The sequence below is a fragment of the Xylocopa sonorina genome, chromosome 4 (genome assembly GCF_050948175.1).
Source record: "Xylocopa sonorina isolate GNS202 chromosome 4, iyXylSono1_principal, whole genome shotgun sequence".
In the NCBI taxonomy this organism is placed as follows: Eukaryota; Metazoa; Arthropoda; class Insecta; order Hymenoptera; family Apidae; genus Xylocopa; species Xylocopa sonorina.
Genome location: NC_135196.1, coordinates 9,111,207 through 9,126,061, shown reverse-complemented (window position 1 = coordinate 9,126,061; position 14,855 = coordinate 9,111,207). Strand labels below are relative to the sequence as shown.

The 14,855-nt window shown below is 40.5% G+C and overlaps 1 protein-coding gene across 1 annotated transcript in view; it reads right to left on the bottom strand.

Annotated features, from left to right (window-relative positions):
- The window catches only part of Nachralpha6 (nicotinic acetylcholine receptor alpha6), a 181,098-nt gene that overhangs the window by 33,382 nt on the left and 132,861 nt on the right, over positions 1–14,855 (bottom strand). Inside the window, exon 9 of the mRNA XM_076894271.1 lies at positions 10,892–10,978. Coding sequence (XP_076750386.1) covers positions 10,892–10,978 — 87 coding nt within the window. The remainder of the gene's footprint in view (positions 1–10,891; positions 10,979–14,855) is intronic.

Genomic DNA, 14,855 nt, shown 5'->3' with positions numbered 1-14,855 from the left:
CCTGGATTGCTGACGTCATAGGGCACAAGGGGAAATGTTTTTTTAATCCGTGCACCATCTTTTAGCGTTCCCAGTTTGGACCCAGCGTAAGAAATAAAGACAGAGCGAGAAAGATTGAAAATAAGGTAGGACAGGAGAGAGTAACAGAGGGAGAAGAAAGACAGAGTAGTATAAAAGTATTACAGAATATTTCATATTTCATTACTGACAATCATTATGCAGCAGCAGACCGACAGTCGAACTAAAGAGACGATAAGGAAGAAGAGTATAAAGCTCGCCAGATACACAAAATCGATATCAGACCATCGGACAACTTCGAGACAAGAAAGATTCGCAGATGTTCCGTGTTACGTTATCAACAACAAGAAAGAGACACGGTGTAAATCTAGGTGTTCGTTTATTTTGAACGCTAAGTGTCTCGTATTAAGATTAAGAATATAACAGTCGAACAACAGTATATAGAACGATAAGAAAGGAAATAGAATAGTAGTAGTAATAATAATAATAATAAAAATAATAATGATAACAACAATAATGATAATAATATAGTAGTAGTAATAATAATAATAATAATAAGTAATATGGCACGACGTCATGCAAGTGAGCAAAGATCGTCAAAAACTATTGCAGTAAGTGATGCGAGTAGCTTTGAAATTAATTAAAGAGAAAGAGAAACGATCCTTTCCTACGTCGTACGTCATCGCGAGTGTGCGCGTGTGTGCTGTGTATGTTGAATTATGCGCGTGCATCGTGTCTGCGTGTCGTTTACGGGTAAGTAAGAAAGCTGACGGGTGAAGTCGGGGGTTGTGAATCGCAGAGCGAGGAGTCTACGATGAAATATGTAAAAATCTTGTCATTCGGGACAGTGTGCTTCTATCCGGGCACAGGTTTACAGCAGGGCTCGTTTCATCGTCGTGAAAAATGCGACGTTCCAGAGTTATCACTGAGCACGCCGCTTCACTTTTGGCAGTCGAATCGATACGGAATTAGAAGGCAATACATAATTATTTCTTCTTCCATAAGCAGAGGGACTTCGAGTCCCGCTTTTATTTTAGCAAATAATCGATCGAAGATATTGGCAGTGTTTAATTAATTTTCGAACCGTTCGCTAATTTCTAAACCGACTCTGACGTGAACATGGCAAAACTGACCGCGTTATCGGTAATTTTGCAGTAGAGTTTATTATGTAGGATGGTGGTTATAATTAAGGAAGAGACGATTTTTGCATCGATCACTTCCAGCTCACCGCTCGTTGAAAATTCTAACCGACAGCTTCTTTTTCCCAGGCGATGCAACGTCGTCTTTCTTCCCTCATTATAGAACCCGGAAAATGGGGCAAGTGCGACGAGCTGTTGCGAAAAATTCAATTTCTTTCGTGTTTTTGTCTCTTTTACTTTCCTCGTTCCTCAAAGCTGTTACGCGTGTTGACCCGACCTCCTTTTTCTGCGCGGCGTCGCATCGAGTCTCTATTTAAATTCGAATTCGTGTTCGTTTGATGCTTTTTAATTGTAATCGCCGACAGAGAAAATTCTCCAACCCGATAAAATCGTTACGTTGAAAAGACTAATTCAATTCTAACCCCGTCCTAACGTATTTAAATTTTGAATAAACATCTCAAATACGTTTTTCAATACCATGCAAGCATTTATGGACGCGAGCAGTGGCTCTAGCCATACAATTAATATTAAATAACCGCAGCCCCGCTCGTGCAAACGCATGTCAACGATCGACCAATGAAAAGTGACGGTAATAGATTATTGAGCCACTTCTAATTATACGGTCGCGTCATTCGTTCACGTTAGCGAGGCCATTAGGGCCATAAACATGGCTGGTGCTTGTAACTCTCAATTTTGCGCTTGCATTTTTACTAAATTATTAGAAAACTGTTTAATATATTTTCAATATTCTAAAATTTTCGACATATCGTTATTGTACTCTTTTCTTTTCCCCAGAAAATTAATGAAATAATAACGAAGAATTTAATTTGAATTCACAGTTATTTGAGAATGTGAAGAGGTAAAATGTACAGAACGTTTAATTTTATCTACAATTTGTCTCCCTTTTTTCTTGGTAATTTATGAACCTTGCGAACGAATCGATCTGTCGTTGCGGTGGAAACGTTTGGCACATTGATGACGCAGCGTTTAACTTCATTTACAAACCGTGAATCAAATGAATGAAGTCCAGTTCACGCTGGAACAATTTCCAATTCCCTGATAATCCACTCGAAATTAAAAGAAACAAGACTAATTCACCCGAAATTGAATTTACTCATTGTATTTCCTAGTTTCCGCTTTTTTCTCACTGGACAAAATTCCACTGTCCCCATTGGGTCTATGTATTCGAAATGTAGTAAAATTGTTTAAAAGCAATCGTTGGTTTTGAAACAGCTATAAAAAAGCTGCCATCGTTACGCATAATTTTTTATCTTTATCCATTTGTCGATATTTTATTTCTCGCTAAGTGATGAGGTATTTAAAGGAAAAAAAAGAAAACAGGTAATGTATTCTGCTTGAACAAATTTCACAGACAATAGCAGAGTTAAATGAAACGTACAAACGTTACAGTAGACGTAAAAAGTGATATTGCTGTTTGAAATCAAAGCAAGATGAATATTTGCGTTCAGGTAAGCTGGATATGCAATTATTACTTCATTCGGTGTGCAAATAAGTAATCGCGAGCCGAGTGTTGGCAGTAAATTACGCGGTAATACATTTCAGACATAGCCGTTTAATTTGCTCGACGATTTTCTGCTATGGCACTCTCATTGTGCCCCTTCAATTGTACGGTAATCTCTCTTGGTTGTTGGAGATAATTGCTGGATAACCTTTTTCAACTGTGAAGCCTTCCTACTCCCGAAAGCGGAAGCGCCAATTTGTTCCTGCGAGTGTGAGTATTAATAAAAAGAAAAAAAGAACCCCGTTTCAATTATTTCTAATGGCTGAACGAGGGATTCCTGGAAATCAGGTTACTCTACAGAAAAATCTATTACAGTTCCGAGACAAAACTTTTTCAAAGTTCTATTCTAGAAATGCGATAATTATTTTTACAAATACTAACAAGAGCTAGATCTTTCTTTAGAAATATTGCACGAGCAGAATTTAAGAGTCGTTCATAATTGCTGGACGACGTGCATTTGCGTCGACATAAAGATAAATTTGATTTGCAAAAGTATGAATCTAAAGTAGCGATACCGCACTTATACGATCTGGTTAGCAATAGAAACGAAACGACTGCCACATCAGTGAACTGTTGCATCGTGTCTAACAGGTGGCAGGATGCTCTGACTGTAAATAACGCGATTAAAACCGCTTGCATATCAATCGGAGATAACGAAGGAAATCAAGTGGCCTGTTGATTACGTTTTACTATCAATTAATTCTAACGAAAAGTCCTCGTAGAGAATGCTGATGAACGTTCGTCCACCTCTTTAGGTCCCTCTATAATTGCATCGCGTCACGTAATCACTGTTCGACAGAACGATTCGATCATCTTTGCTAAGGGTGAATAACGGAGTCGCTTCGTCTAGGAAAAAATGAGATTCGTCGCGAAAAAAATGGGAGTCAATGACGGTTAATTTACGTTGTATAAAATATAAAGTAAGAAACAATATCGACTCAGGTGTATTTTCAATCGTGTGGTTGTCAATTTGATTTACACCCCCATTCATCCACCATTATTCCCTTTCCTCGTTTTTCTCGTTCACCCTTCGTCGTAATGATTTTATATCAATCGAAAGGTCGCATAGATCTGCACGAAGGCGTCTATTTTTGCTAGATCTCGGGATAACGGTGTCATTTTGTAGCCGCAGGATGTGCCACCGGTAACTCGTACGTTAAAGTGTGCCAAGTAATATTGATTTTTCAAAATCGAGCTTGAAGATACGAAGCTAGAAGAAATGATAAAAGTGCTTCCTCAAATTTTTCACTTCTCGAATTTGTACGCTACTAAACGAAACTTTTGCCGTTCTGTGATTTTATAGTTTCTTTTAGTCGAGAACCATTTTATTAACATTTATAGAGTCATATATTAAAATAATACTGTGGATGTTTGTTTTGCGTTACATTACAGAGTATCGGCTGTTTACCTGTTACGATGGCCACGTGCTCGTCTCGGATGGCGAATAACGAGAATGGTCTTTCAACTGGCCGGGAAATCAGATGGTGACTTATTACCAAAGCGGTACATTGTCGCAATGGCTGGTTAGAATCGCAGTTCACAATGGGCGTGGTTCCACGATTCGATCGCGATGCATTACGTTCGAAACGAATTGATTGGGTTCTGGTTGATTAAAAAAACCGCCCCGTTATAGAACATTTTCAGCGTAACTCTCGACTCGTTGGCGAGGAAAGAACGACAACCGACTGTTTTAACAGCTGCCTGTTTGAATTTCAACGGTATCGTTTCCGATTTACTCGATCGTAAAGAGCGTTATAGAATGTTCAGCATTTTTACGTGGAATTTATACGTTCACGTATTTATTTGATATTTTGTTGGATTATTATCTGAAAATATATGGAGCACGATTCGCAAGTTCGCACGGTACATTAAATGTTATATCACTCGTATTATGAAAACTATCATTTTGCCATATTCACGTTCCTTCAAAAGTTCCAGTCCACCCACGGTTTTAATAACGAATGCCTTCTATTCCGTTCGCTTCATCATTTCCTCTAACATTACCATCCACTTTTAGTTATTACAGCTTTCACCTCCTACGTGTAGCCCACTCGTCCAACGCTAAAAAGTATTTCTTCGAACAATCGTTCGAAACGAGTGTCGTACCTCGTCGAAACAAATTTCGAGAACAGTTCATCTTGCATCTCGCCGAGAACCAATGAACATTTTCGTTAGAACGATTGATCTCAATATCTATAGGTGAAAAAAATCTTCGTCCTTTGCGCGCACGGATCGTAAAGTTATGCTTTTTCGGGGGGTGGATATCGTAAATTCGAAGGCGCGTTTGTGTAAAAAAACGTCGTGTGTTTGTGACAGATATCGCGTGATAGATGTACGAGTGCGATGCGATTTAAGTTTAACAGCGAAACAGATGTACGTGTAGTGTGTGCGGAACCATGTGCGAGAAATATATAGTCGCGTAGCTCGAAAAGGAGCGAGCAATAAAAAAGGAATCTTTGGGAAGAGAAACGAAAGTTATCGCGACGCTAAATAAACAGTCATTCGTCCGTGGAGAGAGCCTGGATTCGCTCGATTTCTCTCCGAGTCACTGAAATCCTTTCAACGTTATATCCCTCGAATGGTATCAGCTTTTTATCATTTTGCTAAGCGTTATTAAGCGTGGCGCGATATCGTGCGTTCGAGGATCGCAAGGAGCACGAGTCGACGAAAGCGCGAGAAATTCGATCGAGTCAAGCAACGAGGCGGATCGCAGGAAACGATGGCGCGATTTCTACGGTATCGACGACCGTGTTAACGAGATCACGTTGCACGGAAAGACAAGAGCCGAGTTACGTGCGATGTACGAATGGCGCGGGAGGAAACAAAAAAAGAACGCGAAGGAAGGAGAGTGCACGTGAAAACGAAGGGAGGAAAGTGTCAAATGCTCTTAGCAGTCGCCGAGGAGCTGTCGCTCGAACGTGACTAGTAAACGAATAATGGTTTCATTGCTTGCGCACCGACACACTGGCAACGAAGGAGATTGAACCGAGCGGTCCGTTTGTTCGATCCTCGATATTTCTCTTTGTCCCCTTATTCGCCTTTACTCTGATTCTGGATGCGACGTCTGATTCAATTTAAATTAATATTCAAACTTGATGGTTTCGTTGTAGCGCGTCGAGATATGATTATCAGTTTCCTGTATTCATTGCGCTCGTAAAGTTTGTTATCGAATTTATAGCTACGCTGGGAAGCAACGCAAGAATCGAGACCTTCTAATAAGATTGATAAAGTACTTCGTATGTTCCAATAGGATTGATAAAGTACTTCGTATGTTCTAATAGGATTGATAAAGTACTCCATATTTCTGGCTCTACCAGCTTCAGTTACACAAACGTATGACAACAGCCATCTAATAAAAAACGATGGCAGTAAATTGACCGAGTTCCAACTAGACTGTTGCACTGTACGTTAGTATTAGCGAGACCAGTTGGTCCAGAGTTACTGCTCGCGTTTATAACATATTCTTCTCGGTTCTTTCTTTCCGTGCCTTCTTAATCGTTTAGAAATTTTATAAAACATGCACGTATGGATATTTTTTTCTTGAGACCATAATTGTAACACGTAGTATCTCCTAAATATAATTAAACTATTAGCTCTCGAAAGATCGTATACGATCAGCTTCGTTATTTCCAACTCGATTATTATGTGAAAATTGATTAAAATGTCGGTGCTTCAAGACGTCTGATTGACAGACGACAAGTGCCTTTGTCAACGGCAAACGAGATCAAACGATACGCGCCAAACGAATCACGAAGATCGTTTATTCTCACTTTTTCCATCTTTGCTGATACCACGAGCGAGAAGTGATAAAAAAAGCGCAGGATCAAGTTTGAAAGCTCAAGACGGCAATGATAATGGTCCACATCTCTTTGTGGACTCTCCTCGGCGAGAGAAAGAAACGAATCCAGTTGATAGATAATAAAATAGGAGAGGTGAATCGCGATTGCTCGAGTGTATGGGCGCAAAAACAAGGTGGGAGAAGGACGAGTGGCGGAATTTATTTTCACAGCGTCGACCTGCCACGTCGAGTCGCTTTGAGCAGTAGTAACATATTCATTTGTTGACCGAATTGGGACTGATAATGCCAGCCGTTTACTTTCATTCAGACTGATTCCATTTAAAAGATGGTCGTACGGGAAAATTCTTTTGGGTGAAGAAATTTTCGAGCACTTTAGGCAGTTACTACGTTTTGGGAACGAGTCAGGTAATTCGAAAGGATTTAAGCGACAGGTTTCGGACATTCGCTTGCATTCTACCGACACACTTTCAACAGACATTCACAGATATTATAATCAGTCATTTTTTGCAAATTAACGAGGTTTTGATTAATGATTCATAAGATGCTTTTTGCTTACATCTTACAATTCAGTTCACCTGGTCTGAAATATTTAAAGTACATTCGATGGAACGGTGCATTCGTTTAAAGAAAATCAATTTCAACTTGCATTTGTAACGCTGTATCCACTTATTTTGCCATTAGTATTGTATCATTGTTAAAAAGAAAAGAGTTCTTTAATAGAGAAATCAATAAAGAGCTATTTAAACAATGTATCGCACCACCCAATTCAGCCAGCTAACGGCTAAATATTAAATAGCCGACCGGACGGTTACAATTTTTCTTCTTAACACTTGTCGTCGCGTAAAATGTCAGGAGGGGGTCCCGCGAAATTAGTCTTGACCACAATGACCATTGTCGTTGGTGGTTGCTCGAGCGACGCGGTATGTCCGGCGATACCGACGACAAAGAAACGTTCTGTTTTCATTCCGCGTGAAGACGGTTGAACGAACGCGATGGGAAAGCCGGTTGAAAGGCGTTGGACGCGGTCCGCGACAAGTGGCGCACTCGGATGGCTTTTTGAATATAATTGAGGCCCTCACGGGTGCGAGGCGTTTCGCGCTTTTGTATTATCGCGCACCAACACAATGCCCGCAATAATTAAAGTGGTGGTAAATGAGCAGGGGAGGAGAGCAGATTCGCTTAAGGAATAGTCGGCGGTCGGAGATGGAAAGGGTGGGGATTGAATGGCGATGGTGGCAAGTAATGGGGAAGAAATGAAGGGTGAGAAAGTGTAATGACTCGTTTCGTTCCGGAAAAAAGGAACTGGTTCCACTCGCGGCTGAAAATGGAGACCGTGGATTGATTTAAGCCTCCACTTTAAATAAGCTCGCGAATTAAAAAGCTGCAGCCCCCACTGTAGTACCTATGTACTATTTCGTATCTCAATTCTGTGTCTCGTCTGAATCTATTTTAATTCAATAGTTTCATTTGAATTAATAGAGCCTCGATCTAAAGACTTTCACCGCATCAAGGAAATGTAAATTCCGATCGTTAGTAGGAAACTGGTACGAAATTCGGATAAATGTTAGTTTAGAACCGAAGCAAATGCATTCAATTCTGTGCAAGCTCTCTGTGAACACAGAACATGTTTATGTACATTATATATACAAGAAATATATGGGACTTTTATACATAGGATATATAAGAAATGCTTGATAATGTACAGTGTCGACCATACAGGTGCTTATGTACAGTTAATAAAATGAAATTTTATACAAAATTTAAGCACACTTCTAAGTGAGATAGCAAAATAGTATTCGTTAATTTACTATAATCAAACAGTTGTTATATGTCTTTGGGCAATAATGTAAAATTTCAAATGGTATTAAAGAAGTGGACAAATATAAGAATTTTTGGGGCAAACAGAATCGTACATCTTGTTAGGAAATACCCAGCAGAGACGCAAGCGCGCTGGAAAAGGTAGAAATGCCCGAAAGATGTACAACGTGGTGTCTATGCGAGAAAAGACGCGATAAGACAAGCCTCGAGAAATGTCCCTCTGTTTGCAGCGCACACGGAGTGAAATGAGAAAATGTAAAAGCACGAACGCGAGTCTGAGAAACGAGTTTCAGCGCGGGGCTCAACGTTTGCTCTCTGTGAATTATTACAGCATTATTTTCGTCACGATTCCACGGCAACAAAATCATTAACGCGTCGCTATTCAATTGAATCGAAAATCTTCACGATCGCGTACAACGATAAATTTGATTACAAAAAATTCCCATAAATATACGTACAACGCCCGCATTCGACATTTTTTAATTTGACCTTCTCGTCGAGGTATTGATAAGGAAGACTCATTCAGACATTTCTATCAACGCAGAGCCCGTTAACACGAATTTATCGAGTTCCTGAGGGCCACTCTTTCGATCCTCCGGCTCTCAAGATAAATTGCCCCGCTTCTCTTTGAACGGCCCCAACGTGGCTGCAGTCTGTTTCGACTCCTTTTTAATTAATTCTCCGCGCTCCAATATCACCGGTGTCATCCATGGAGAAGGAAATGCCGAATTCTTCGACGCGAACGCGTCGACGTTCAAAGTCGGGGGCGGGACGTGTTATCGGAATAAAGACAGCAGCTGACGCAGTGTCCGACGAGTGCACGGGCATTTTAATTTATCTCGACTGCCGTCCGTTCGCGATAAAACCTTAAACGGACGACCTAATCGTGGAAAAAATCGAGTAACACAGACGGACGGGGCAAGCGAATCGACTGCGCTCTGAACCGTGTCTTTGACTTGGGCTCAAGTGTACCCCAGCGTGCATAAAAAGTTAAGCGAAAGGTGGGGCAGTTTTTAAACCCAGCCAACCCCAAAGAGTTAAAGAGCGTGCGAGACTAGAACCACCACCGGGTGAGGGATCGAAATACGACGCGAACGCGTGTTTCTCTGTACGGGGATAAAGTTTCGCGACGTAATAACGAGTTAAAGTTCTCGAACGGAAGATCGACGAGGCTGCCCGACAGTTCGAGCAGACTTGTTCGTATTCGTAGACACGCGAACAGTTAAACTTTCTAGACCGGTATTTTGGTTTCCTCAGACTTTTCAGCTGGCTACACGCGTGTACTGGCGCTCATACGGTATATACCTAGTTTTACTCGACGCGGAGCACGTTGCAAGACGACGTGAACGTATTGCTCGCAACGTCCTGGCCAGATTAGTTGATGCTTTCTTCCTCCATTGCATACACGGAACGCACAGATGGTAGAGAGATATTATGCAGAAAGAGGATATTTTTGTATTCTGTCGTGTTCCGTGAGAGACAGTTACTTCCTGCGAGGATATTAAAAGATACGTCGTTGGACAGAATTAATTGGAAATGTTCGTACACGCATGTATATAGTCGTGTCTCCCAGAAGGCGATTATTCGTATCGCGTTCTAAGAAACTTGGGATTACTACGGATCAGATTAATACGTATCGCGTTAACTGAAACTTGCAAGTAAGTAGACATAAATCAGGTTAATCCTTCCTGTGTTATATGAAAGTTGCATTCTCAGAACACCGTTTCGTATGAGCAAAATAGTTGTGAGATAAAATTTTCTAGATGTAAAAGGCAATAAATTGTTGTAATTCAGCATGGATGATGTTTGTATTTTTCTATGGGGATTTATGCACCGTTCCATTGAAGATAATCGAAGCTTGCAGTGTTTTAACTACTACTCTTTGCTGGAACAAGTTTCAAACGACGATCGTCGATCATTCAAACAATAAACATTAAAAACATTCTTTTTGTAACTTCACACGGTGAATTGCTTTGAAATAATGAAAAAAAAACAAGTGCAGTATAGAAGAAGAATAGATAAAAATGGGACTAACCGAATAGAGAGGCCTGTATCTTACAGAAATCAAGCAGCAATTGGCAGTCGCTAATCTCAGTCACAGCTGTGATCGATTTTCGTACATTTCTAAATATATTACAGTAAAAAACAAAAAATGAACCGATCCACGGCGCGAGTTGCATCAATTCGAAATATCTGTTCTCTCGTTTGCGCAGAGGAGCCAATCCACGATAACTGTTCGGAACTAGAACGGAGATCATGTTGTTACAATAGTTCCAGCTGTAATGATGGCCAGAAATGAGTTAAAACCATTAAGGTCCATAAACCACTCCTTCTAGTTTCGTCTCCAAGTGGATTCCCTCCTTTCTGCGCAACGCGATTCGCCAAACTTTCAATCTCGAACGGATCGTAATCGCGCGAATTTCCTTTCTCTTCTGGACGTTGGTACGTTTGATGGAAGAGCGTGTGGGGGGAAGGGGGTAGAGAAAAATCGAAAGAGAAATCGAGCAGAGCGGAGGGAGACACGTTCACACTGAGAACAACAGAAATTCACACGGATGCACGTCTGTGGTTGAAGTTTATAAAAGCTGAATGTACCTAAAAGTGGTATAGCGTCGGAGACCTGGGGCAGGGTCTCGGCGACAAGGTTCAGGAACACCGTCAGCGATAACAAGATGGTCACTCCTGAAACAGTCGTAGAGCCCGGCTCTCTCAATGATCCATTTCGTACCCGCGTCCGAAGCAAGTAAATCGACGATCGTGCTCACCCATTGGCACGAGCATCGTCCCTTGATTCTATCCGCTGATCGTCCAGATCACCGACAACGCGAGGATCAAGATGCGAGTGAATCACCGGCTTTACAACTACGGAATTTCAAGATCCACTGAACCGATCCCCTACTATCGAGCACACGGCTCCTCTCAAATCGTACATGACGCGTTGCTCATTCGAACATTCGCTCTCGGTATCGTCTCAGTGTATTTTACAATATTATCAATATTGTAAGTTAACGATCAAGTAATTCATTAATTGAAGGCACTCGAAACCTATGGATTATTCTTTCCTTAGAGATCAATTTAATAAATCGTTCTTCTGTACACAGTTGTTTGGATGAACGTACGGAATTGTCGAATAACTTTATTCACTTTAACCCTGCATTTAAACAACTTCAATCTTTCATGGTGGAAGCGAAATTTCGCTCTCAAGTTTCTACTTCCAAAATTCCCATTTTTATTTAAAAACCCTCTCGAACGTTCTATCCTTAACGCACAAACTATCGCATGACGTGGCAGAAAGTTTGGTATGTGTGCTTGAATTTTATCCGATAGTTGAAAAGTTTTGAACAGTCTGGCAACTCGGACTGCGAGTAGAAATTGCAGACAGGATTAATAAAAATATGATTCTGGATAGATAGGTAGCAGCTGACTTGTTTTCGATGATGCCAAAAATTGTTCCTGATAAAAGTAGAATGATACATTTTTTCGAGAAACACGAAATTTAATGCCATACATTTATCGCAGGTAAACGTGTAGGGAATGCGTAGAAATTTTTATTTTTTTTTTTGTTAAGAAATCGGATATGTTTTAACCCTTTGCGCTCGATGACTTTTTCGGTTGGGTAGTTGCGTTTGGTGTGATATTTTACATAAATACTTACCAAGGCATTCTGAATTACCAGAATCTTGTGGGTCATCGCTGCTAGTTCCGGATTCACTGTCCATTACTCGAATTTTTCTATTTCTCACACTCGAAAACGAAAACTTTCAAACGAGTGGCGTAAAATGTCGCGATACGTGTGCTCGCTACGATCGTCGAAGCTGTACTAACGCTGGATATGCGACTACAGTCGTAGAGGACTTTTATCTTAATCCCCAATTTACGTCACTTTCCAACCGAAAACAGAAACAGCCTAAGGGATCTATTCCTTGAACCAATGTTTCGCTTCTATCAACTAGAGATAACGAAATTCAGCATAAACAGAAACGCTGTCGCCTCTTGCTCGAATTGTTATGCGAAACATCGTGACGACTGAGAGCCGACATTAGAGCGCAAAAGGTTAATATACTAATCGATGCAAACGAGTCGATCGACTTATGTTTCCATACAAAATAGTATACAACTATTTATATTAAAAACTCATTAGTTTAAAAGCTGGTTTATTGCGAATATTACGAAAAATCCATAGAGATATGCATTTGTACAAATACTCGAAACGATTCTAATCCTGCTGGCCTTAATATGACAAAAACGCTTGGCAGTGGCCATCCAATGAGAAACGACGGCGGTAGATTCATTTCTAATTGGATGGCTGTCTCACGCGTTTGAGTTAGTAAGACCAAAATTACTGTTGGCGTTTGTACACCTCCATATTTCTTCCACGAAATGGTAGACGTTGCATCGAGATCAATTTTACTATAATTTTCCATACGTGGTTTTCTTTTTCCAGCTGACATCGATACCAACTATTATTTATTAGCTTGAAAAAAAATTTCACAATAAAGACTCTTTGAAGTTAATAGTTCTCTACATATGCAAATAGTTTAGCACTTCAGTGGAAGAAATAAAAAATTATGGGACACGTAACTTTCATTCGAAACAATTTCTGTTACCATGGAACACAAATGAGACCATTAAGGTGAATAAAGTTATTATCGTCTTTGGAATAAAAGCGTATCGAAAGCGTCTGGATCGCTTCGAGCAGCGTTATTCTTGCGAGACGTCAGATTTTTACGTTGCTAGGGATTACAGTTAAAGTGCCTCAATAGATTTCGGGGATTCACCGTTATCTTGAAACTCGGAACTTCTCTGACATTCTGAAATACATTTGTTTATTTGACGTTTTGCTCGAAATGCTGTCGCGCAATATTCACGCATGCACAGATAGGAAACTGTATACTCGAGTATGAACTCGCTTGACCAGTTCGGAAATATCGACGTACAATATTGGTGTAGATACGGGAGGTACAGTTGTAATTTTTGCAAAAAAAAAAAGAAAAAAAGGAATAAACGAAAAAATGAAATGGAGGTTTCGTGAAATACAAACCCTACAGTCTGTTGCAACAACAGAGATTGTTGCGTTTGTACGTTGATATCCAACGAGAGCATTGCGTTAACAAATACGAGTCACCTCGATGGTTTTACTTTCAGACATTATTTAAGAACGTTTCGATGTAATCGCACAAGGCACGAGTTGATTTTCTCGAAATCCTTTCAATTCGTTCGGCGAAATTTATAGAAATATCGTATTGGAGAGAATATTGGAAACCTAACAGAATATCAACTATCATGTAACCTACCTTCAAATTGAAAAATGATTTATGGTATTGTATTTAATTCACTTGAAACTATTATTCTCGTTGCGAACGCGAGACTATCGAAACCTGAAAGATCCAAAGATATATATATATAATTTCATTCCGACATCCTTAAATGTAAAATCTACGATCGCAAAATTTACTGGACAATTCTCGTACAGAGGCGATAGATAGAAATTTCTGCAATCTGGTCGAGAAAATCGATAGGTAACGTTCATCCGGCGACGATGTTGTGGGAAGTTTATTGCAGAAGAACAGTCGCAGTTTATCGAGTCCCTTGGAAGGAATGGGTTAAATAATAAATAGCATGGACGACAATGTAGAGAGAGAGAGGTTGTGTAACAGGGCGAGTTTGCGACCACGCTGGTCCAGCGACATGTTTCTCTGCGGAATGATATTTCTACGACTGGGATTTTTGTGCGCTTCGTCGTTTGTCCTCGAATAATACTGTCTTTCGTTAATAAAATTACAGTTATATTAACTAATATAAAAGCGTTTCATATCTATGGATTATCATCGAATCACTCTGACGAAATAAATCGAACAGGACGTGGATGTCTGACGAGCAGTTTGACGCTAAACAAATTGAAACTCTGTTAAGAGATCGACGTAATGACCAGCGCCAATGTTTGATTACTACCGTAAGCGTACGACGGCAAAGAGTTCCCGTTTAATGGAGATAAATGAAGGGGGAAATTCGAGGATCAGCGACTGTTCGACGACTCTTTGTTCCCGGTGGTGTAGAAAAAATGGCACATTTACATCGGAAGCGGATTGTGGCGCTTCGTTGGCGAAACACAGCAAAAAAATCGTCGGCTTTTTCCTGCGCGGAAAACCGTTGCATTGTTTTCTCCGTTCAGCCGTCGGCTCCTATTTTCATTCAAACTCCTGTATTTATACCGCGAGGAAAGCGTTAATATCGAGCGTTGCGGGCGACACCAGTGCTTTTTACGAGTGCATCGATAAACCGAGCCAGCGGTACGGTTTTTCCATTACCGGTATATTGCGTACATACTAAATTTGACGTCCCGTAATGCCCAGCTCAGAGGAGGAAGAAATGATCGGGGACAAAGGTAGCCGTGTTAAAACGTAACCAAGAGCCGCAGAAATGACAACGAAATTAGAACTGTTAGAGACAAGATGATGGAGTAAAACCGAGTTGCGAAGGGAAAGAGACGGAAGGACAAAACGGGTAAAGTTGATAGCCGAGGTGGAAGAAATACGATGGTGATGGTAGATTAAATGTC